Consider the following 25,940-nt stretch of genomic DNA (forward strand, 5'->3'; position numbering starts at 1 on the left):
TAATGATTCTGCTTTTTTAGTGTGTTCCAGGCTGTAAATAGGGTGCCAAGATACTCAGAAGTGTTCAGGGATAATAATTTGGGATTCACTACTCTTAAATAGCTTTCAAGGTGTTTTTAAGTAAATAGAAAACTCTTCTGTTTCTGAATGAAAATGTGTATGTGAGACCTGCCAGGATGAAACATCTGCCATTATCTGAAGTGCAGCAATAGTGTGTATTTAGTGATGGAATTTCTTACACAAGACTCAAAGTCTGGGCTGCCTTTTGGTTATTACAAATTGCTGCATTAACAAAAAAAAAAGGATACTGATGTATGCTTATAGATTTAACAGAATATCACTTCATAAGTCTGCAATAGTTTAAAAATAAGCCACTAGGAAGCAGAGGAAACTCCTCAAAGCTACAGCTTGTCTTCATGAATAGTACTTGCACTATTTAATAAATGATGAAGTTTAAATGTCTTTCTCTGGGAGGATCTGCTTCAAAAAGCCAAACAGCAATGAGCATAAAATTTACCTTAAGTATCTGCTTAAAAGATGGGTCTTCTGTCTTAAGAGTACAGCTTCATATAATTTTTTACCTTCATGTATTACTTACACAGTTACTTATAAAATAGCAGGTAATGGACTGGTCTTTCCTGGACCCAAAGTGAAAACTTGTGGAAGATAGGGTAAAAACTTACGGAAGTTGGGTAAAAACCTTTACTTCTATTGTTGTTTCATTGTCTTCTTAAATGTAATTTTTGTGTTCTTCTTTCTTTCCACAATTGTAATTCACTTTTTCTTTTGCATTACATTTTCTTGAAAAACTCACAACAGGAAATTTTTATCATTCTTCTAGCGCTCTTCCCTATTGCATCATCTAGAATGATCCACATTTAATTAGTAAAGCCTGGAGCAAAAAACCCCTTGCATTTAGAATTACCATGCTCATGATGACAGTGGTGGTGGTGAGTTCTGTTTTGATGAGCTACTCTCCTGAGCCCATCTTTGGCTTGCATTTGGAAACACTTCATCATCATGAAGTCTACAGCCTGTGTTTTGTTTTTGTGGGTGTTTTTTAATTTAAAAGGAAAGCTTTAATTCTGCAGATTCTGAATATACCGTAAAGCACTCCAACGTATCCGATAGGCTGCACACAGTAATAAGGGTGAACAGGTGGGAGCTTTGGCTCAGACTGAACAAGTCCTGACCCTTAACAGAGACAAGCAGAGAACTGCTTGCTTATATATAGGGATCTCTGTAAAAACATATAAAAAGATATATTAAAAAGACAGTAAAATACATAATTTATTAATATTTCTCTTTAAACCAAATCATACACAACCAGAAAACCTGAGTGATTTTATTTCTCACACAAAACCAAGAGAAGGATTTTGTCTGAGTGGTTTAATGGTAACACTACAATTTTCATACTAAATACAAAATTTATCCTAGATAGTTTTACATACTTTCATTAATTAGCAATTTGTATTAGTTGCATAGGTAAAACTATATAAGACAGGTTACAGCAGATGGTAGATGATCAGTAAGTCCACATCTTTCTCCTTGATGTCCAGTATTTCAATCCTGTTGCTGAAGAGAAGCAATAAGCGCTGCATCTAGCATTAATGATGAATACATGAAAAGCCATGATGAGCTACAGGCAAATGTACCGTGTCACAAGGAAAAAAAAAAAGAAACAAGACCTCATGTAGTAGTATAAAATGTTAAGATTAAATCCAGCCAGAAAAACAGTAGTTGACTACTTCCTATGTATGGAGTCCTTAAATAGCATCCAAATTGAAGTCTTTGTAGCTGGTGTTTATGGCTTAAATATATACAAAAGTTCTCCCTCCTTTTTTTACAAAACACTTTCTGTTTTCTCCATAGTATTAACAATCATCATCTTTTGCAGTATCACAGACCATTTGGTAAACATAACAACTGAATCTCCTGTTAGGCTTCTGTTCTATATGTAATATGAGGTCTTTGTCAAAGTAAACTTCATGACTGTAAGTCTGAAATGAGAAAAAAAAAAAAGGTTGGATTGCAGACTCTATTTCCACAACTTGTTAATATCCATACAATTTTCCATGAGGAACAAAAAATATTTAACACTGGTGACCTCCATGATCAGGCAGAAATTTTGTGTAGATACACAGAGATTACTCTTCCAGATAAAGGACAGAATTTTAAAACTTTGAGATGTTTCTCACATCCCCATTTTAGGTATCTAAATTCAGATCACAATTTGCTTATGCAGTCGATGATAAAAGAGATGCAAAGGTGCTGAAAATTTCAGACCATCTAAGCTGGATGTCCACATAAACTTGGACTGTATGAACAGCCCAGTCCAACTTTGCAAATATATACACAGTGAGGTCTATGCTTCATTCTATGCATGAGTAGTTCAAGTTAAACTAGGGAAACTATTTACAAGTTGTAAAGTTGACCTGATGTAACTAGCCTTAGAATGAATATATAAGTTGATAAATACTTTAGAAATACATAAAGGACAACCCTTACCCCAACCAAAAAACCCCAAACAAATCAACCAACAACAACAATAACAACAACAACAAAAAAATCACAATTTCAAATAATGGAGATTTTCAGGTAAATGAACTACTGTCTGATGTAGTACTTACAATTTTAGAGTTGGGATTATTATTTTACACAAATCTCCTCCCTTTGCAACACTACTTATGTATCTGCTTCAAATCTGAACAGAAGTGGTAGGTAAATGAGAATGGGGAAGAGACAATGTGAACAAAAGACAGGAATTTTCCTCACCACATCCCAGGACTCCTGTAATGGAATACTCTTAAGTAGAATCCCATGATCATTACAATGGAAGTCAAGGTGAGCTCTTCCATCAGCTCCTATCTGAGTAACTGCCACAGTTGATAATAAATCCAATTCATCTTCGTAGTCCACAATTTTGAATGTCTTAGGAAAAACAAAACCTCAAGTTTAAAATCAAACAAAGTCACATTCCCCTCTACCTACATTGCATAGCTCTTTTTTCTTTCAGGTGAAAACAAAATTAGGAAAATTCTAGTTCTAAAGTCTTCTGGTCCGAAACAAAATTTGAAATCCTGATACCCAACAGGCATTTTTCCATGAGTTGTCATGGTATTTCAGCAGAATTCCTTAAGCAGGAGAAAAGAAAGTGATCTGAAAAATCCTAATATGCAAGTAGATGTATTTTATATGTAACATACGGGAAATACAAAAGAAGTACTTCAAAAGTGGCCAAAGAAATATATTTAGGCTCTTAAAGCAGAGTTGTTAAGAGATAGCATGGCTTTAAGCCATCACTGGTTTTGAAGGAATGGGTACATTAGAGTAATTCCATTTACACAAATATCTGTATGTTCTGTTCAAATCTCTTTCTTGCTCCACAGACTATATGTCAGTGAAGAACTGAGACCAAAATGTGAAGATTGTGAACTGTCTTAATTGCCTTTATCTCACTGACATACTGTTTGAATTCAAGCCAGCCTTTTTCTTCCATTATGTAAAAACATTTACTGGAATCACAAGTAAGGTGTAACAGCAAGGAAAAAATAGTGTGCAATTATTTTTATTATGGTTAAAAGAAAAAGTGAATAGAAATAAACTGCAGACCCTTAGGAGTTATATTGGACTGTGCTGTATTTTTACCACAGTAAAATCTATTTCCTCAGAATAATGAATAGGAGCGACTGCCAGAAACTGGTGAATTTTTAGCTGTTGTTACAGATCCAGCTCTAGACAGAGCTAAAAAGTATTTTTCATAACCTTTTAAGACTCAACACCAAGGCAAGTGGTGTTTTCATTCTCAAGAAGCAGCTACTTAAAGTTCTAAACACCTTACCCTAAAATCCAGAGTAACTGGGAGAGAAAAATCAAGTTTAGAGATACTATAAAAAAGACAAGAGGATCCTAAAGCAGAGGAAAAGAAAAAGTTCCTTTCATTTCAAAAATGCTTTATAACAAACATTCAAAGTAGATATTTAAAGGGAGAAAAGAGTAATGGTTGTCACACTAACGTGTTTTTTCTGTGCCACTGAAGTCACAAGGAGTTATGATGTTGTTGTGGGGCATAAGATCAGTTCTTGAAAGAAAGAAAATCCAAATCTCAAATGTCAATCAAGGAGAAAAGTCAATAAACAGCACGTGAAGCAATTAGAAGAAAACAGAGAAGAGGAATAAAGAACTCAAAGATATACACAGCTAATGGTTACAACCACTGCACCAGAAACAAGAAGGGCTTCTGGCTAGTTAACACTAAAATAATCCATGAAGTGCTCCTACATCAGTTACCTCTTGTTCAGGGTCATCATCCAGCGAGGTAAAACGCTTTTTCACCACTCGACCAGAAGCTGTTACAGTAACACTGTTGTTCACCTTTTGGAGAAACATAAAAAAAGTGTCTCTAGACTTCGGACCAATTTAGTTTCTATGGATTTGACACTGTATCTGTTTCACGTATTTTGCTTTTTGACCTTGTTTTACTCATTAGCTACGCATTGCCCTGGTGCTGCTGTTTTCTTTATGTGGGTTCATGAACTTGGTGACTTTAGTTGAGATATTATTGCTGTTATTCAGAGGTGTCCCACCGAGGTGGCAAAGGTTCTCAGCTACCATAATCTTTTGAACAGAAGTGACTAGGACCAAGATGCTGGAATGAGAATTAGGACTGCAAAATCACCACCAATTTTTTTCCCAAACTCTTACTTCCAGAAGATGGGAAAAGTAGCATCTCAAACCACCATGGCTGCTTCCACAGGGCTTCATTAACGCCAGAGATATTAAAAAATGGGTTATCAGTGTCTTAATAGAAGTCAAAAGGAATAAGCAGAGCACAGGCAGGATTTAGTTTTTTAATTCAATGCAAGTTTCATTCTTGAGTTTGTGTAGATTTTTAATACACAAACCTTTCTTCTGCAAAAGCTTCAAAATTAGTATCACAGATCTGCAGGCATTTTACAGTATTCAAACTATAAAAACTTGCTTTTAGGTAAGATATAACTTTGTCTGCTGAATCAAAATGACAGTTCCAGGCACTACCTAAAATTTTTTTCACACTTTTGTGACATTAGATTGTCTTTGTGATATTCTGTATCACAAAAGACTTCATCAAACAACTGAGGTGATTTAAGAGCTCAGTTCTACCAATAGTTTTAAATCATCCTCCCATACTTGACTCCACCTTTCTGCATGCTTCTGAGAATTCAGTCCTGTTCTGCTCCAGTTCAGCAAAACAAGCAAGCAGAAAATACTCACCTTTTCTGCCAGATTATTATTCTGTTATCTTAGTGCACTGATTTGACTCACCATGGATTAGATGAATTGAAAACTAGTCACAAGAGAGTGACAGGTGTGCATGGCCAGGAAAAGAAAGAGACTTTTGGAAGCAATGTATTGTCTTTGTTCAATTTGTTGTCTTATGAGGACTTAATCCCTAATTTATGAGAGACTTGAAACATTTCTAGCATTTGCATGATCAACATACCTGAGCACCAGAGATGCACACAATTATCACCTGGTGGCACCTTCATTTGAAGGAAATCTGTCACCATCTTTTAAGTATGTTTTATACCCATGATTACATAGTTGCACTGCACACCGTAAAGAATGCTGCAAACTAAAGAAAAGACTGGAGGTTTCAGAAATCTATCCTGAAAGTGTTACTGTTTTCAAAATTCTTTTCATACTGCTTAAAGTCCAATGAAGACAGAGAATGTCTTTCAATAAACCTTGAATAAAAGCCCATAAAACACAGTGATTACTCCCATATGCCAACCCCCTGAGTATAGCTCAAAATCATACATTGTGATCTCAGACACTAAACTCACACAGTTTTCTCTGTTGGCTACAATTGTAAAATCTTCTGCAATCTCCATTTGATCTGCATGATTTTTAACTTCCTTAAGCTTTAAGACTCTACAAAAGAAACAGAAATTGCAAAGTAAATAATGTATTCTAATCTGCTTACTACATTTCTATATAATTTTTTAAAGTCCAGTACACTGAAACATCATAAATAAATAAAAATCCATTATTTTTGTAATTTACCAGTCAAATTTTTAACACAGTGGTCCTTGAATGTTTTTAATATCAAAATCTAAACTGTGGCCTCTAGTGTCCACATTCATCACACAGAAATCTGCAGGTGTTTCTTGAACTTTTGATTCTGACAAATCAATAGATTTTACATTTTCTATAGTCTGATGAGTGTTTGGGGCTGCAAATTGTCAAACTACTGAATTTATGCACTTATGCAACTTCTCCTCTAATGAAAAAAAGATTTGAATAAAAAAGGCTCATACTTAATCAAATTTGGTCCCACGTGGATTATTCTACCTGACATATCAGGATGGAAATATATCCAGTCAGGTTCAAGTGAACAGCATTTCATATCCTGTATGCCATTTTTTGCCTGAAGAAGAAAAGGAAAGCTTAGAATATTAGTATTTTGAAAGTCTCACAGATCTAATTAAAGAGGAAATACTGAGCTACTCACTATATACCTCTGGAGGTTTTCAAGTATTGCTCCTAATCGTGACCAGAAAGGATGGATGGCAGTGGAACAATGATAATAACAACAATAAGACTCAGTTCCAATTCTCAAGATATTCGGTGGACCAGTTTCAAGATTTTTAATATGCAGTAAGGAATAACCTTGTACCTTAGCTATATATCATCCTATCTCTCCTGAAACTAAGAAAATTAAGATTTAGCCTACACTGTGCAAACACTTCAACAATTCCAGCTATTTTGACTATCCAAGACATGGAATGTGTCAAGACATGAAACAAACACTAGCACAAAGTTTCACTTGAGCTTCAAACCTCAGGCTTGGCTTCTTTTGTGCAAATTATTTGTGGAGCACGTAAGCCTGGGATACCTTGTGATTTCAGAAATCAGGTGCAAGCTGGTCAAAATCTTGGGATTTTGGCAGTGGCTTTCTGTTGTTAAATTTAGCTGACATCAATCATTCAAATTGCCAAATACATGAACACACAGAAAAAAACAGATGAGAAAGGATTTTACAAGTCCATTTGAATAACAATTGATCTTCAGCTACAGTTGTGAACATCAGTTTTGAAAATAAGATAGGAGGGAAATAATTGATTTGATCAGGCTAGCAAAAGAGATAAGGACTTTACTGATGAGACTTATTTAGTCAAGAAACTCTGAACAGGCATAGAAGTTGCTTGTAATACAGAATGATCATCAGGTCAATTCCAGATTAAAAATAAAAGCTGAGGTGGAGAGCTCGTAAAAAATAGTATTCATATGATGAATAGTATATAAACAAAAATAATTAGAACACTTTAAACTAAGTAATAAAAGCTTCCTAGGGACAGAAAGGGATTAAACTGTGCAATCAAATCTTTTTAGAGAGAGAGAAAAGGTACAAGTCAAAGATAAACTACAAACATTAAGAACATTTATTCTGCAATTTCTTAAAATTTAAAACAATTCATTATTCAGCATTTAGTATGCTGACTAGTCAGAAGTGCATTAGGATGTTTCCACACAAGGAAACAGGTAATGAGACTTAACTTGTAAGTCATGAATACAATGCTGTGTAGCTCAGACAGTGCTACTGTTATACTGGAATGAAGGAAATATGAGAAGCAGTACTAATTCAGAAGTATTTTACACATGACTCCATGGGATAGCTGATTTGATCCTGGGGTGATCCCTGTGAAAGCACTACACTGCTAAACAAAGGTATTACCTACTCAGAATAAGAGATGAAGACAAACATAATAAACATTTATTTCAGAGAAGCTGCTTTCTGAATATATTACCAAAGCATTGTCTTTCAGAGAACAAATATGGAAGACTCCTTTATGTTTTCTCTTGTTAGGTGTGATGATATAATGCCAAGGGTAACCTCCAATTTGAAATGCATTCTCCAGAGAAGATGCTTCAAATAGCAAAGGTGGGGTATCTGCAAATATTCGGTAATGTTAACACCATTAGTAGCAGAACAGTCATAATTCCATTGATCCTTACAATTCTAAATTCCAATAAAACTACTAATTCTTCACAACTTTTGAAGTCTGGTGGAAACACATTGGCTGTGAACTTTGTTCCAGCACCAGCTATGCTACCTCACCTGGCATCCAGGTGCACATCTGCAGTTCCCTCTGGAGGGTTACTGCCTTCCTCAGATCTTGATGCTGAACTACGCTTCTAATACCTTTGACTTACAAGCAAAGACACAGCAAATAATTAAAATTAATCCAGCTCATCTGATTGAGAAAGGATGTACACATGAACAGATTGAAGACCATATCAAAATGGTCACTATTCTCTTGGGAAAAACAGTGATAAATAACTGGAAACAGCAAGCAGCGATCTCAAATAACAGAATTAATTGCAGGAAGATAGAATATTCAGATTCTGCTTTTTTGTTTTGTGTAATGCAACAAAATATTGTGGACCACAATGGATGTAATCTGTAGCTGAGTTCATAAAAATCAATCAAAATATAGAAATGTTTGCAATTAATGACAAAAGGTAACTAATTTTCTGTTCAATTGGGATAGAGATGTACTATGCCATTCTTACAAGTCTTCTGTTTACTAAATGAGAGGTATCTTTGAATGAAATGGGCTGCACATAACTTTACAACTTCTGTCAACTAGCTAAATTAAAGCAATTTCTACAGCTGCTATAACAGAATCAATTTTAGATTGAAGATCAGCTCTAGCAGTACAGAGAAAAGCTGGAGAAAAAATTGACAAAATGTGGAGAAAATCTGCAATTAGAAGGGGAATTTAAACAGACAGAATATAAAAACTGAATTAGTGCAAGGAGAACAATGTTCTCATCTGGACTTTGTGTCCCAGAGGTCTTATCCAAATTTTGATTTGTTCTTATTCTGCTTAGTCTAGATAATTATTCTAGCTGCCAATGGTGCTGTCACATGGCATCAGATATGTTTATGGAGTGCTTCTCTCTTCTTCCTTTGTTCATGTTTCCATCAACTTAGCCATTTAGACTGAATGGAATTAGTTCACTGCCAATGGAAATTAAGTATTTTCTAAGATGGAAAGTGGCTGTCTTCTATTTGCTTTTTGGAGAGACATAGGAAATGGGAGATTTTGTGCAAGATATAACAAACCATATGGGTTATAAAAAACACATGCATCTCCTGGAAATGTAGAGAATGTTGAAGATGGAAGCATAAGCAAAGGACCTACTGATACTAAAAATCAGTCAGAAAATGAAAAATGAGTAAAGAAAGTTAGTTAACATTTTACCCAAACAACTTTTAAAATAAAGCACATATAATCAAGGTACCTCAAAAATTCTGGTGAGTGGACTAAATGATACAATTAAATGTGTCTCAATAGTATATCAGTACTGAGTAGCAGAGGCGGCCTTTCCTTTTATGCTCATTTGGAAGACTTGCAGGATCATAGCTACCTAAACAGCTGTGACTGCTGCCTCAACTCTCTCTTTCCTGCTGTAAGTCACTAGTTCTTGTTGCTTAACACCTCCTGTTTTATTGTTTGCTGGTCCTTTCCCAAGCCTTGCCAGTTTTCAATCTCCAGTTGAGCTTCTTTGTTCACTTACTTTAAACTCTGCAGACTCATCTAAACAAAGTTGTTCCTGGCAGCACTAACAAGTATTTGTTCTAAATGCAACAACAGCAACAAAAAAAAAAAAAAACCAACAAAAAAACCAACAACAAGAAAAGGGTTTCTACAAAGTATACTTCTCCTTGCTTTTTTTCTGAACTTACTGTATCATCTAACAATAAATCAAACTACAGTTTTATGTCCTGGACCGTTTAGAAAATCATATACTGTGACCAAAATCCATTCCTTACCAGTTAAGAGTTGCAACATAGCACACAGTAGCCTATAAGTTTTGATTTCTATACACTTCAATTTGGGTACCTCACACCATAGAAACAGTACTGTAATAATGGCAATCCCTTCAGGCAATTTCTGTAGGGAGGCTGGGACTAAGTAAGAAGGAGAATTGCACACAGTTAAATTACAGTAAATACAAGCCTGTGCTCTGAAAGTGTTAAGATCTTGCTCACTGAAGCATTTGGCCATCTCATTCTTAAAAGAAAACAACTCAAAAACCACAAGAATGCAACTATTTGCAAAAACAAGCCATGACAAATGTATGTCACGGGTTCAAAACTTTCTAATCACAAATTCTGAATATGATTCAAGATCAAAGAGTTTTCTACCGTACACTGGTTTTAAATAAAAAATCTCTTTAAATCTTAAAAACCACAGTGATCTATAAGCCATAAAATGAAATCTTCGTATTGAAGTTCCCACAGCATGTTTTCCACAGGTCCCTAACATTAAATGGTGATTTCACAGATTGAGACAGAGAGAAAAATGGGGGCAGATTTCCCTATGCAAAAACTGAGACATAAAATATAGCAGCCTATTACTTTCTTTTGATAAAACATTGCATTATAACTTCAGTATGTAAGTCTGTATTTTGTCTTAGCGTACTCCCTCATATTTATATAAATCTGGATTGATTTGTCTCTTATTATGTGACATTCTGAAAACAAAGACCAAAAGCATTTTCTTATGTGGACAATCAGCTGTAAAAAACATGTAATACAGAAACATTCAAAACTAAATAAATAAACACATGTGTTCTTTGATAGTCGTGAAACCAACTTTTAAATTTTTTTTTAGATGCCTCAAGTGTGAGCTTGTGAGAATGTATTTTGAAAGAAAAGAAATTTCAAAGAAAGTCTCAGGCTTTGGTCATTCATTAAGATTCTTAGCACCAAATTCTAATCTCAAGTGCACCAACAGAAGCCACTGTTTGGTTTCAGAGAAAAAAGTCATTACGTAATGCAGAACATTTATAATTTAATGATTTAAGGCATTAGAATTGGTTTTAGTAATTTGTTCTCAGGAATTCGTTTTACTAAAACTAGCACATTTCTGACAACCTAGAATATCTAAAGGCAAGTCAGACAAATTTCCTCTGCAAGTTAGATTAAATGTTTGCACATCTTTTGCTTACATATCATATACTGTTTCTGGGTGCTACTAATAGCTATCCTAGTCCTTCCTCTTTCTCAAAAGCAATTGTGTTTCAGAAATAAAAAAAGGGGTTTCCATTTCATGCATTGCTTATAAAGTTTTTCAGATAGCTTAATTGCTCTAATAGTTTTCTTGTATGTCCTATATAATTATTCTTGGAATTAGAAGTAAAGCAAAGCACATTTTACTATAATGTAAATACAGAAATACAGAAATACAGCCACAGCACAATATGAGTACAATAACATTACTATTTTTTCTTAATGTGAAATAAGTCATCATTAATCCATAAAAGCCACCAGTCATGCCAATACAAAGATCATAATTACCTGTTATTTTAATGTTACATGGAAGACCAAATGGATACTTTCCTACAACTCCCACCTGACCATTCCAGTTGAATTCTTGTCCCAAATCATATGGTCGTTCCATGAACTAAAATAACACAGAACAATTTAGCTTTACAGATGCATATTTACTTGCTGTTTAATTTTGCTGCTCTATTACTATTGCATTCTCTGTCTTGTTAGATAATGCTTGAGGTCTTATTTTTGAAGTAATGTTTGATTTTTGAATGGAAGGACATACTCCTAAGTCTCACTGCAGTTCTGGTTGAGATCATACTTCACCATGCCCACCAGTTTCTGACCTTAACAATCATCTATAACTACAGACTACATATGTAAAGATAAGCACATGTGGTCTAACATTTCCTAACCGCTCAGAAGTGCCTGTCTGACCCTGTATATCTCATGTTTTGCCACCTGTAACTGTTGCGAATACTTTTTCTCATAGTGTATCTGTCGCTGTTGAGCCGCTAGCAGAGAAAAGAACCCAGTTCTCAGTGGCAAGAAGGAAAAAAGCCTTTATTGTTTTGATTTCAATATATATATAGTTTTTTCAGAGGTCGCCCCGATTGGTCAGCCTGAGACCTCCCCCTAGGCCTGATTGGCCAGGCCTGAGCTGTCCAAATCTTGGGACACTGTTTTAAAAAACATCCAAACTTTATCTTTGTTTATGAAACACAAAAAGAATTCTCATGGGAAAGACCTGTGCTAGCCACATGTATCCATTTGTGTTTTCTGACCATAAATAGATTTAGGCAGGAACCTATCATTTAACATGTACCCCACGTATTTATGTAGCACTACATGAATATTTATGACTTGTTACCCAAATGTAGCATGGACTGTATGAAAACTTTGTATTTCATTACCTGTTCCAAAATGGCCTTGAAGTTGTAGAGTCTGACCAGACCCATGCTATACATTACAATCAGAATTCCATTAGAAACAGCAACATCTGTCACACTATTACCAAAAATCTGGAATAAAATGAAGCAAAAAATATTCTATTAGGAAAGAAATAATTGAAAAAAAAGACAAATACTGATGTTATGTCCTTGATTTTGGAATAATTTAATTTTTTTATTCTGACCAAACTCTATGTTCAGTGTTTAAGTTCATGAAGTTTTCTCCAACTCATCTGTTCTGCTGAGTTTCTTTAATCCTTTGCACTGTAGTAACACCTGAGGTTAGATTAGTCATATTCTGCAAGCAGATTCATGCGCTAATCAATTCTCAGTATATCTTCATATCATGCTACCCAGTTATTATCATGCATGAATAGATTATATTATTCAGCATTCCACAGGAATGTTAGCAAAACTAGCAACTCAATCTGAAAGTCCTGATTTCAGATCTTCTGTTCTTTCTTCATCACCAGGGTAAAATACTGGTCTAATCACAACTCTGTGACTGCATACAGCTGTACTATAACTACATTATCCAGCTGTCACAGAGTACAGGATTCTGTCTGAATCCAAATTAGATATATACATGAGAAGCTGACTTATCCTTTTTAATGATTATGCACTATTCATTTGTGCCACTGCTTAACACATCACTGAGCAAACTCCACAAACTAATTGTTAATATTTGATTAATAACAACATGTGAAGTTCATAGTTTTTTTTCCATAGATATGCTTGGAAATGCAGTTTTCTTTAATCTGACTCACTATGTGAAAAGGCAATTAAATCAGTTAAAACAGGCTTAAAAACAGTTAAATAAAATAAAGAAACCCAAGAACTGTAAGACATCTACATCTTAACACTGCCAGTGATTTTATGGTATGTTTGGTTTTGAAAGACATATTCACTCCGGAGACTTTGCCTTTTATATAGTTTTATGGCTCTTTCTCAATACATTTGTTAGCTTAGGTCCCAGTGTCTTTCAGACACAACCTCTAATAATCTTCCAACCCTAACACCTTAGCCACTCTGAACTGAGAATTTATTGTGGTATACCATCTCAGTAAAGCTGATGCACGAGGTGCATTCTGCAGCCTTAAACAGTAACGCTGACCCTGACTCCAATCTAACAGTAACATTCCGCTGACCTGTATCAGGTTTGGCATTGCATGCACTGGTTGTGTCTCCTGCTGGGTGTATTCTCACATCCCAAATGCTGCCCTTTCATTATAGTTTTAAGCATATCTCTGATGAGTACTTGGTACAGACCCAGCTGAAGAAGTGCTCTTTCAGATGTTTCACCTACTATGAGCATGATGAATCTAGCATGCCATTCCTAACCAGATTGAGAATACGTTTGATACTGGTAACATTTTTCCAGTCCTAAATACTAATTTTGAAGAGAACAATACACAGTACTCCCAAACTTTCATGGATCCAAATGAAAAGGTTTAATCCCATGCCTTCACTTGCCAGCCCAATTTCAATTACAGCCTCAACCTAACCTAGCACCAACTAAAACTCTGTCTTATATCTCTGGACCCTGAAAGACACTGCACCTCACAGAACCTTAAGGACAGAGTTTGCATGTTTGTACTGTTTCATCTATAAGTTGTATCCAGAGCGTTCTTGACTTAAAATAGAACAGTAAAAATCACAATCTGGTTCAAGGTTTCTTTCTAAGTATATACACTTACTTACAGGTCAGAAACTGAACTCAGGCTGTTTGTTCTTGACTCATAAAGCAAGACATATTTACTTTTGTCATGAAGTAACAGTGACAATAAAAGTTTGAAACATTTGTAAGAGCATATAGAATTCATGGACTGTTACTAAGACTGGGTCAGAGGCACACCTCGCTTTCTTTAAGGAGGTGAAAAGAAGTGTACAAACACTTTAGGATTCCCCAACTCTTATGATTGCTCTAAGAAAAGGCGAAAGTCCTTCTACATGTCAAAGAGTAACCCCACTGGTGCTGGAAAGGGCCTGCTGAGACCATTGCGGCAAGGCCCCAGCACTGCTGCTCCTGCATCTCTGACCTGGACCAGCCACAGGGCTGGGACCTCTCGGCCCAGTGCCAGGCTGCCAGTTAGGCCAGTAACAGAATCCATTTGTATTATCTCTTCTGGTCATTAGAATTAAGAACATTCTCCCCAGTTCCCCTATCAGAAACAAGAACTACAAGACTACTGCTAATTAATGTTTGAATTGCTTTTACAAGCTGTAAGTATGATTTTTGAAATTCTGAACCATGTGTCTAAACTACAGCTATCATAAAACTACATTACAGATTACACATTAATAGAGAAATTAACTTACCTTTTTGTTTATTTCCAGCATTCCAATGAATGAAAGAGGCAAAACTTGGAATACAGCAAGATAAAACATTACAGTCTGTCGGATTCCTGCCTGAGAAGGAACAATACTGACTATAGTTATTAATGGTGGGACACCTTCATCTTCTACCATAACAACAAGGTATAATGTCCCCATTTTTGTGCTTGTAAATTTTTTTGTTCAATGTTGTAAAAATGACATTTTTCAACAAACTTACCTGCCGTGCTCCTGAGGGGGGCTTATTTTGAGCTGACTTTACAATCATTACCTCTTGAGGAGTATCCCAGCTCAGATACCTATTTGTGACAAGAAAGGCCTATCTTAATCACTTAAAAACCATTTATTAATAAATATATTATTTCACATAAAATATAATTGGCTATAACTAAGCAGATGCTTGTGCCCAGGCAAACTTCAGTATTTAATTTGGAAGAGGTACTCAAGATGTTTGCTGTTTGCAATAATGTAAAATCCATGGAACTAGGAATGGCTTATTTCATACAAGATTGTGAGAAAAAATTGCAAAGCATGAACATTCCCCATTTTTCTCCTTCCATTCATAATCACCACTTTGTTATCCTTCAGCCTAATGAAAATAATTTCTTCTGAAAACTGAAAAAAAGAAGCAGTTTATCAGAAGCAGTAGCTGCTCTGATTTAAAAGAGAAAAATGGCTACCCTATGGGGAATACCTTTTGCAAATTAAAAACAGCTCAGGCTTTGAACATTGTATGTTTGATCAGGTTTGTTTTTCAGCTCCTAAAGGTCCTCTCTGATATGTTGCCATCGCAATACTAAAGGCTGTAAAGTTGTCAGAGAGAAGCAAATAGTAACCTAAGTTTTGTGGAACTTGATACCAAATTTGACCCCATAATACTTAAGTTGATGAAATCCTTCTACAGGTAAAAGCATGCAGGAACAGTACTCCAAGGAATCTTCTAAACTAACAAACCTGTTGTTAGCCATAGCATAGTACTAAAATAACCATGATTCTCTTTCTCTTCTATAGTACTAATCACTGTTAATTGCATTAAGCTCTCTTTCTCCACTATATTACTAATGACTGGTCATTATATAAAGCCTAGCTGTTGTTTAATACCTGAAGAATTTGCAACAGGAACCAGCAAGATATACTTTTTCCAGTACTTCTCCACTATCAGCAGAGAGACGTAGAAGCCAGTTCTGTACTGTCAAGACTATCAGGGAAGGTTTATAATCAGATGGATTTGGTAGCATTTCCCCCTACATAAAAAAAGGCTGTTAGAAAAAAGTTGGTATCAGGAGGATACATAACATTTTGGAACAGTCAGAAGAACACAAAAGCAAATATACATTCCTCAGAAACTAAAGGAGGAAAGTTGCCTGCTAATCAGATCAGAATCTTTAAGGTCATGTCCATGCCAAATAATCACCTATTACATAAATAATCTGTTGTCATACTTTTTACATGACAGTTACCTTTTCTAGAAAAGGCACCTTTTAAAACATCCTTGCCTTTAAAAAAAATTGCTTATTGATCTAATTGATACCAATCTTGAAGATACAATTATTTAAGTATTTCAAAATAAGTCATTCACTGGTAACTCAACAGTAACTGCTATGAATGGTATTTACACTGCTTTATTTTTAGGCATCTCAAGGATAGGGCTAATATTTCTAAGCTCTGCGGACACTGGCTGAAGGAGAGAAATTATGTAATTATTAGTTAGAAACAACAGAAAAGTTTTTGGGCAGAGTTGCTTCAGTGGGCTACCAATGTATCTGCTTTTTGTTTTTTTAATGTCAACATTAAAACTAAAAGTCCCAGCTACTGTCCTTGCTGTTGAAAAAAATAAAGAAAAATTTAAGTAGAATTTATTTTGTAAGGAATTAAGAATTAGTTGCATAAACATAAAAGCACTGTTTTTAAAATCTTCCATGAAAGCTTACCAAAAAAGCATTTGAATGCACTTTTGAGAAATTCAGAGAAATATGCCTCCAAATGTTCAATTAATATAAATAAGGCACATCTTGCAAACCTTTAATAACCTAACTCCATCAAAACATTGAGATAATAGTTTTGAAGGAAAGAGCGCTCCATTCTAAATATGTTTCACCAAAATGTATTAATTTAATATTTTGCACAACAATGCTCTAGTAAAAAGTAATCTTACCAGTGGGCATTCCAATAATAAAGCATCTTCTATTTTTTCGGACTTGGTACACTTTGACTTTTGATAAAGTATTCTTGGCCCTTGTGCAATGCTGAAGGAAAATGATTGCTAAACATTAGTCTATTTTATAGATCACTTTCTATCAACAAGTGATTTCATGCAGTTTTATAAATCCTGCTTTCTCCTTAGGCAGGTCAGAAATCTAAACATCTTATTTTCACTTTGTAAATATACCTGAAATTGCTCTCAAAATAAGGCCTAAGAAACAATAGTATAATTATTTATTAATTATCTATATGAAGAATATATTATTAATTAATATATTGTAATATTTAAAGCCAATCTTCTTTAAATCTATTGGTCTAGTTGCTTTTTTTTGTTCTTAGTTTTGGGTTTAGTTTTAGCTTTGGTTTATTGGGTTTTCTTTAAGTAACAAACTTACTCTAATGATATACATTAAAAAGAAAGCATATTAAAAAAACTAACAATCATTCTGGAACCTTCCCCTCAAGTTCTTCCACTGTTACTTTTCCTAACATAAAGGTGTGTCATCATGTTCAGATATTTAAAAAAAAAACTCTACTAACTAAAATAAAAGCTTTGTACTGTGCACAGTTTTGCCCTCTGGGAGAGGATGAGACAATGAAAAACCTGAAAGATGTTAGACAGGTTAACCCAGTACTGAAAACATTCAGACAATGTAGGAATAAAAGTAAATTTAGATCTCAGCTGTGGGTTATAGATTAATTTAATTAACTCTTAGTGGTTTACACTGACAGAGTAGTTTGTCTTTTATGTATCATATGATACTATCTCAAGACTGCTCCGCTTACAACTTCCTCAGCAATGCAGTTCTCCAAGTCCACGTTACTTTCCAAACAGTAGGGACAGGCAAGGACAAAGGCTGGTGTACACAGATTTCCAGTCCTCTTCCTTACCGTGTGCTTCCTCCTAACCTATGTCTCTGCAACTCATCATGGAACAGGAGAACACATTAGATCAGAGAACTGATCTGCAAAATACATTAGCAAAAACTAGCACATACTGCAGGCTGTACTTTTACATGAAAAATAATTTATTTGTTTTTTACAGAATTCACATAGTACTAAGCTTGTTACATAGGCCGATTTTGTGATACACACTCTTTAGCACAGTGCTAGTTCCCAGGTTAAAAAAGAACAGCTGTTCATTTGGCTTTTTAGTGCAAGACTGGAAAATAGTGATAATCTTCCATTCCTACTCTGAAAGCTGAGGTTATACAGCACCAGAAAGATCAGTCTTTCTTTTACCAAAGTAGGTGTCACATTAAAATACAACAGTATCTAAATATAATTCAAAGATTTTAAACCAAAGATTTATGCACATGAATATTTTTTATTCCTAAGTAAACTCTATCCAATTCACAGCAGCTATTTGTATGAGTAAAGTTAGCAATATGACACAGAATCAGTCTCAAAACTGCAAATCAGTACCTTGTATTTGTAAATTTATTACCTGGTAATACAACATTGGTAATTGTCCATGTAAATTCTTCCTCTTTCATACGCAATAGGAGATGCAGAATGAGTTGTCCAAACGTTCTTGAACTTAGTACTTTCCTGAAAGCAATAGTTGTAACAGTAATGTCTGTTTGTAACAATCTTTGCTTCTGAGAAACATTTTATTTGACTGCTGCAACATCGTAACTAACATAAATTGAAGCTTTACTGCTGAATACACAAGAAAGAATCCTATTTGGTTTTCGCAAATAAAAGACCTTTTTTAAAAAAATGTTGTCTTTTTTTAAAACGAAATTAAAATATTTTATTAGCTATTATGGACAGCACTCACAAGAAATATATTGTCATTAATTTGCCTGCATTAAAACTGGCAACTAAACTTCCATAGTGACTTTTGAAATCAAGGACTAAACTCCCCAGAGTGTAAATATGCACAGAATTCTTTTATATGTAATTAATTGGATTTACTGTTATTTGCAAAAAGTGCCTGAAATGTTAATGAAATAAACTGCTCACACTGAACTTTCTTGCATGAATTTAAGATATCAGGGGCTCTATACCATTAACAAAGGTTCCAGTTTCAGAAAAAAAAAGTCTAAGTCAAACGTACTTATTTTTATTTCAATAAACCTTGCATGTCTATTGATCTAGTTACATAAGCAGACACTTCAGCTGACTTCCAATAAATATATTGTCGATATAAGATAATTGCCAATTCACTGCTGCATTCTTTTCCAATGTACTTCAGTCAACTACTGTATGGAAGCAGTAATAATTTTGACTTTAAAAAAAAGAGTTCAGTTTGTAATTTGTTTAATTCCTATTTTTTCTGTAACATCAGTTTCACCAAGAATTGAGGTTACGTTTACCTGAAAATCTCTGTTGATTATCTTATTTTATTGCGAGAACTCCTTTCAAATTCAACATTGATGCTCCCTGAAGCACTCAGAATTTAACATTGGTATTAAATATGAAACTATTCTTAAGAAAATAAGTGATATAAAATCTCATAAAAGCTTATTTTAAACACAATTATTAGACTTACAAGTGCCTCTGCAGTTTTTGTCCAGCAGAATCCTCTCTACATCTCTAGGTCTGACCCTTGTGAAATAAATTTAACCATTACTAACTCTCGTCATCAAAACCGCCCCTTTCTTTCTCCCCACTCTTGTTCTCCAGCGCGACCGGGAACTTGTCGAATACATGGTGTGAGCACTGACCCAGCCCCCTCGGCTGAAAGGCCGTGCCCGCAGCGATTCCGCCAGCGCCCAAACGCAGTCCATTACCTGGCACATTATCTTTCTGAGGAGTCCCAGGTTCTTCCTGTGGGCGACACCAGCATCTCTGGCATAGAAGCCGTGGGCCCTGCGGATGAGGAGGCGGCAGACGTTGTGCACCCCGCACGCCCGGGGGGCTGCCCTGGCCCCGCTGCCGGCCGCCTGCGGGCACATTGCCGGCCTGCGGGGCGGGATGGCCTTTCTCCCCCGCTCCAGCCTCGCTCTCGGCGTGGCGGGCAGCCTTGCAGGGCCAGGCCCGCGCCGGGCTTCTCTCAAACCCCCGCCTTGCCCGGCGAGAGGTGAAGCGAAGCGGGTAAAGGCCCGAATGGCCTCTCGCTCCTTGGCCCCCGAGAGAGGCAAACCAAGGCCTCCCGGCGGTGCTCCGCGCCCCGCGCTTCCCCGGCGGCCCCAGCGCCAGTTTCCGCAAACGCCGGGCGGGGACGGCCCTGGGCCGCCGCCGCCTCCCCGCGGCCTGCCGGGTACTGTAGTTCTTCCCGAGCGGAATCGCACGGCGCGCCCGGACTTCACCTCCCGCCGCCGCCGCCGCTGCTGGGCGGGCCGGGCGGGCTGAGGCTGCCGCGTGGTGCCCGCGGGTGGCGGGGGGAGCGCGGTCGCTGCCCCGTACGGGAGTGCTGCGGCGTCGGCGCTGGTAAGGCACCGCTCGGAGGACCGGGCAGGAGCAAGCGCTGCGCACAGCTGGGTGAGAGCCGCCGGTAGCAGCCGCCCGCCGGTAGCAGCGGAGCCACCGCACAGCGGGAGCTCTGCCCGGCCGGGCTCCTCGCCGACCCTGCGCTTCAGCGGGCGCTCGGCATGCGGGGCATGCAGATGGAAGCATTTTACCCGTTGTTTTTTTAAAAATAAAGGCAGGAAAGTTTTGTTGGTGATAGCCAGTTAAGGAGAAGTGAGAACTGCTATCTCCCTTCTTTTAAAATATTCCTAGTGTAGAGCACCGCCCCGGGGTTGGGCGCGGGGCACTGCCGGGGCTGAACGCCCGAGCTGCACCTGCAGCCTGGGGCACCGGCGGGGTGCGATTGAGCGTACCTGGACTGGGGGGGAAGTTTAAGGGATTTTTTTTAAACATGTTTAAAACTCCAAGGTCAACAGAAGCTTCTTAAGATGTGCAACACTTTATTTTTGCACTTTTAGAGCTACATCCTAAAAGTTGTTACAGTCATCAGTCGCTACTTGCCGGCAGAGCAACTGAACTCTGTGGACAGACTTGTTTCTCTTCCTTGCTAGAGGCCAAACACCCAAACGGGGTGATTAAAAGTCGCTGATCTTTTGTGTGTCCATATCTGTTCTTCAGGATCTCTGAGTGGAACCTTGAATCTTCACAGATACTGTAAGAAAAGAGAGAGTTCTTTAATTCTCTGGTGCTTTGCAGCTGTTTCGTGGAGTTAAACACGATGGTTGCAGTTGCTCCTTGGCAGAACTGATCAGGGCAGTATGTGGAGCATATTGCCTGCTGGGTCTGCAACATTGCCAGTGACTTCAGAGCTGGCAAGACAGGTTGCAGCTCAGCAAAGTCCACATGGACATCCAGAGTCTTGCAAGAATGTAAATGGATGAAGTTCTTGAATATAAATTATAGACAGTAGTAAAATTCATGTTGCTCTATCCAAGTTCTCATTATCTTTAATAAAAAACCCCATAGTTTATGTTGAGACCAATCATCTTTTGTTAGGAAATACAGTTAAATATTCAGTATTTTGTAGATAACATGGTTAAAAACAGTTAAAGTGATTACATTTGGAGGTTTAGATCTATTTTTTTTCCTTTTCTTCCTTCCTGTGTAAGCAGCAGCCAGCAGAGGGTGTGCAGGATAACAAGGAACCCCTCTTTGATTACTCAAATAAATGTTTCCAGTAAATCAGCAGGGTTTATCCCCACTTCTCCCCCCCTACCATTGCATAAACTATTTTCTCTTTGCTCGACTATTTAACAGGCTAACTCGCAGCTGATGCAAGAACAGGCACTTCTCACTCAGCACATGTACATGTAATTAAAATCATCCACTAGGGCTGTTTTTTTTTTTTTCTTTTAATCTGCTTTGCTTTTTAACCAATATGTTTTTATTTGCTTTGCTTTTTAACGAATGTTAATTCTGCTGTCCCTGTAGGAATCAGAAAAAATCAAAATAATTTTTCTTTTGTTTTTCTTTTCCCCTGTGAGTCAGTGCTCTGCAGCAGTTTACTGAAGTTGCTGTATGTTCACAAGGAGGTCTGCATCATTCCTGGTGCATGAGAAATAAAAACAGTTGAAATTTTTAGATCTGCTGAGTCTGAAAAGTTGTGAAATACCCTGTTGTTTCACATGTGCATAATTTTTTGGAAGTATATGATTGAAAAACTAATCATGAATCTCCAAGAGGGCATGATTAGTCACTTGATCAAATAGAATAGGATTAAGCACTCAGTTAATGAATGAGTCTGGTTGATGGTAAAGTCATCCCCACCCCCACCCAGATTGGAAATATTAAGGAATATTAATATGTATGCATTTTAAAAATAACCACTGGTAATTCATAGTTATACCTTCTACCTTCTGTGTTACCATTATCATGAAAAGTTTGTTCCTTTTCATCTTTTCTGTGTAATGTGTTTTGAGTTTTGGAAGTATTTGATGGTGATAATACATGTTAGTGAGGCTTTACAGGAGATTAATGGTCTAGTATTGTCTAGAAAAGCTTCTAGGTACCAAGCAGAAGTAATTGTATGAAGTTAATTGTTTCCAGAGTACTTTTCTGTCTAGGAATATACCAAAAGCTGTACATAGTGTTCCTAATATAGGCTATATTTTCTTAATAACAGAGACTCTACAAGTAGGCTTAGTGAGAGAATATGGAAAAAGTTGTTCGATTAGTAGTTGGAGATCAGCCAAATGTCAAAATATTTTCATCCAGTAAGTTCATTAAATTAGGTTCTCGGACAAAAGTAAGAGGTTATTTCTGTTCTTTTTGTTTTGATCTTTTTTTCCTCTGACATCTCTCTCAGAACTGATACTTTTTAAGAATTTTACTGATCGGTTAAGTTGTTAACAAATGTAACAGAAGAAAAACAACAGCAGTTCTTTTCTATCTAATTTTTCTTCTATGGGTGTGGCTGATGAGAGGTTTTAATGCCAACATCAATCAGAAATTTATTATTTCAGGTCTGGCTAGCAGTTGACGTGTGCACATCCTTCTGCATGTTCACCTTCAAAAAGCTGTACTAAAGATGTTTTGTTAGCTTGTTTGAGAAGAGAAGTTTTAAGGCTGCTTCTTAAAATTTCTCGATTAAACTGAGGACCTGATCTGTACTTGTAACAATGAAAAAATTGTAAAGTCTATAAGGCAGTGCTCCACAGGGAAAAAAGACTTCCATATTGCTCTTCAGCATGGTTATCAAGTGCATTGTTTCTTTGATGTTTTTTTGGCTGTAAAATAGTTATGCTGCCACAAAATTTAGCCATTTTAATGTAATTCAGTTTCGTATTAAATTCAATTGTTTTGATTAATAATCAAACTTAAATGATTCCTGACAGTGACTCTGAACAAGGAAATAACTCCTTGTCCTTTCAGATAACATTTCTTGCTGCCATAACTTTGGGGTTATCATCTGATAAAGGGTGCTTGCCTGTTTCATTAAGAAACTCTAGTTAAACAATTGAGCAATGACTTGCTTCAGAAAATGTAGTTTAGGCCTACAAGTGATTTAACACTTTTTGAACTTTAGTAGCCAAGTTGCTCAGTAATCTCATGATCTGTGGATGACTTTTAACTCTGAGGGATATACATGCGTGTCTCAAGGGAGTTCAATTACATTTAACCTTGAATGCAACAGTAAACTCCCTCACCTACCCCACTTGCCTTGCATTTTCAGAATTTATCTGCTAAAATTGTTCCAATCACTCAAAGGCTCGCTTTTTCATAGAAAGGGTTGCATATCTGGATTTTACTGGTGTAAGATCATCTTAGTCATCTGACTATGGTTCCCATCTGTGCATCTTTTCATGTTCTTATTGAGATATTTAGAAAGCCAAGAAAAATTATGTGACTAGCCTAGCAGCTGAATCATTGTATTTTATGGTGAATATCAATGCTGTCACAGGAAATGCAAGATACTAACTCAGGTCTTTTCAAATGATTGAGGGAGGAAGAGGATTTGTAAACAGTTTGCAATGTAATAATAGAATCTTTATCTGAGCATTTCTATAATTTAATAATAATAATTTTAGATTGTGGTTTGAGGTTTTGGAGGACTTTCTATTTGTTTTTATTTTCAAGAATTTTATTTTTCAGTGCCTTTATATAAATTACACATTTTGCAGAAATTGTCATGATGTCTTAATTTTTCAGTTTCATAATTATTATTTCATTATATCCCATATATATTAATAATTATGGATTATGTGATGAAAATGCATATGTATTTTCAAATAAAAACCAAGAACAATTTGTAGCAATTGAAACATAAATTGGTATAGTTTTAGTTGCTGAGCCACATTTTTTTAAAAAGCCATAAGAAACTCATTAACATTAGAAGAAGTTTTGATTTTTTTATTAGGCCTAAATGTTATATTCTCACTGTGTGGCAATGTTTCCAGGTCCTGGTAACATTGCAGTTTCAGCAGCCAAAATTAAGAATTGTTTTATTTGGCATTGACAAACATAAGGCAAACTCCATTTTATTTAATCTTGGACAAATAAAAAGAAATTTTAATCTTTTTTGCTTCTTTTTTTTTTACTGTAGGCTTAAAATGAATAAACAATGCCCTTTTTAAAGTATGACTCATTTAAAAGTACATGTTAAATGAGGAATTGTTCATTTAATTAAATGGATTCATTTGCCAGTCTTTGTATTGATGTGTACAGATTAATAATTTTCAATTCATAGTACAAGACTTGTGATCAAATCGCACTATTTTCCTCGAGATAAAAATCTTTGGTTTGTAACCAATTTGCACAGAATGTTTTCTAGTAGTGTCTTGTGCCTGTACTTTTGTAACCGCGGTTTGTGTTTCTAGTGCATTACATTTATGTGTGGTTTTTACAGAAGCAACACTGAAAAAAAATTAAGGAAAAATGAAGACTTAGAATAGTTTTTAAAATCATGCAGAGCATTTTAAGGAAAAAAGAACAAAAGCCTGTCAGGGTGAAAGTAGTAGGAGGGGTATTCCCTTTTACTTGTCTCATAGAAAGCCTACATTAACAAGAATATGAAAAAAAAAGAAAAAAGAAAAAGAAAAAAGAAAAAGAAAAAAAAAGCCACGAAAACCAACCAAAAACCAAACACCAAAAAACCCTCCAAAAATGCTGGTACTAGCTACAGACACTTGCTATCTTTCATTATTGGTCCTTAATGGAGATATTCCAAGTAAAGTATGGCAATAGAAGACAAAATGATACATGTAATAGAAATATATGAATAACTTTATAATTTGCTTTAATAGAAATTAAACATGTATAACCATTACATTTCAAAGACAGTATTGAACAGGGATCAGGAGAATACAGGGCAGATGTTTTGGAAGGCTTTATGTGCATTATACGTTCACTTAAAAAAAGATATTTAATTTCCTATTTAAAAGGAAAAAACTACAGTCACAGTTCTAGAGGGAAGTCTTTTACAGAAAATGAGGGGGGTGAAAAATTTTGCTGACAGCATGTACCCACTAGAAGAAATGGTTTCTTATCATTTCTTGCTTGGGTTTGTAAAGGTACAATGTCAAACTTGGGTTATTGTTTTACTGTGTATTTCTTTTCTTTCCCCTGCCTGATAGGACTTTGAAACGATACCAAATAATTTATCTTTCAACTGGTTTCATTCCAGTAGCCTACTTTGGGATTATTTGGGCTTTCAGCACACTGAAGCGATGTTGTCATTTTGTAAAAAGCATTTAAATTTATATTTTAGTAAATTATTTTTAGTAAAGCTGATACTGGTTCTTGATTATTTGACCAGTCTCTCATGTAAGTGACATAAACAACTGGGTTACAGCAAAACTGTAATTTGAGTTAAATGTGTTTTCAGGTCTCACAACACAATGAACTTCATTACAAGGCTTTCTGCTTTATGTCTGAGGAAAAGCAAGATGCAGCACAGGCACCAAAGTAATAGACGACCAGCAGTTCCACTTGGATCACGGATTTTAACTGATCCTTCTAAGGTCTTTGAGCATAACATGTGGTGAGATATTTCTTCAAGGCTGATTTTCGTATAATTTTGTACACAGTTTGCTCTGATGGATAGTGGTGTGTGTATGTCTAAAAGAAGGTGCTGCCAGAATAGACATGTGAAGGTAGCACTAAAGGAAACTTGACACTGTCAGAAGTAGTCTGACGGTTACAAATTCTCAGCAACTTGTGTTAAAAGCTGCCAAGGAAATAGTTAGTCAAGGAGTGAAAGGCAAAATATTGTT

The 25,940-nt window shown here is 36.1% G+C and overlaps 2 protein-coding genes across 10 annotated transcripts in view; one reads left to right on the forward strand and one right to left on the reverse strand.

Annotated features, from left to right (window-relative positions):
* The window catches only part of METTL8 (methyltransferase 8, tRNA N3-cytidine), a 76,647-nt gene that overhangs the window by 29,535 nt on the left and 21,172 nt on the right, over positions 1 to 25,940 (forward strand). The window contains exons 1-3 of one of the 8 annotated variants that reach the window (XR_014853475.1): positions 20,072 to 20,241; positions 20,688 to 20,883; positions 25,553 to 25,708. Coding sequence is in view for 5 of the 8 variants with exons in the window: in XM_085066481.1 (XP_084922607.1) it covers positions 25,566 to 25,708 (143 nt within the window). In the remaining 3 variants the exon portion in view is untranslated. Of the gene's footprint in view, positions 1 to 14,613; positions 14,755 to 20,071; positions 20,242 to 20,687; positions 20,884 to 25,552; positions 25,709 to 25,940 lie in introns of those variants that run through there. The other 7 variants (XM_085066484.1, XM_085066480.1, XM_085066481.1 and 4 more) reach the window with 7 other exon arrangements.
* Positions 1,273 to 19,974, reverse strand: DCAF17 (DDB1 and CUL4 associated factor 17). Of its 2 annotated transcripts, XM_085066478.1 has the most exons (14): positions 19,551 to 19,969; positions 18,260 to 18,363; positions 16,766 to 16,856; positions 15,712 to 15,854; positions 14,831 to 14,909; positions 14,596 to 14,685; positions 12,241 to 12,348; positions 11,354 to 11,459; positions 7,791 to 7,933; positions 6,300 to 6,409; positions 5,826 to 5,913; positions 4,291 to 4,374; positions 2,776 to 2,931; positions 1,273 to 2,000 (listed from the first exon to the last, which is right to left on the reverse strand). In XM_085066478.1, the coding sequence occupies exons 1-14, from the start codon at positions 19,713 to 19,715 to the stop codon at positions 1,875 to 1,877; spliced, it is 1,593 nt and encodes a 530-aa protein (XP_084922604.1). In that variant the 5' UTR covers positions 19,716 to 19,969; the 3' UTR covers positions 1,273 to 1,874. The 2 variants fall into 2 exon arrangements, with proteins under 2 accessions (XP_084922604.1, XP_084922605.1); XM_085066479.1 differs by lacking the exon at positions 1,273 to 2,000 and having other exon boundaries at positions 2,793 to 2,931; positions 5,828 to 5,913; positions 19,551 to 19,974.

The sequence above is a fragment of the Lichenostomus cassidix genome, chromosome 7 (genome assembly GCF_008360975.1).
Source record: "Lichenostomus cassidix isolate B80296 chromosome 7, HeHo_3.0, whole genome shotgun sequence".
Lineage (NCBI taxonomy): Eukaryota > Metazoa > Chordata > Aves > Passeriformes > Meliphagidae > Lichenostomus > Lichenostomus cassidix.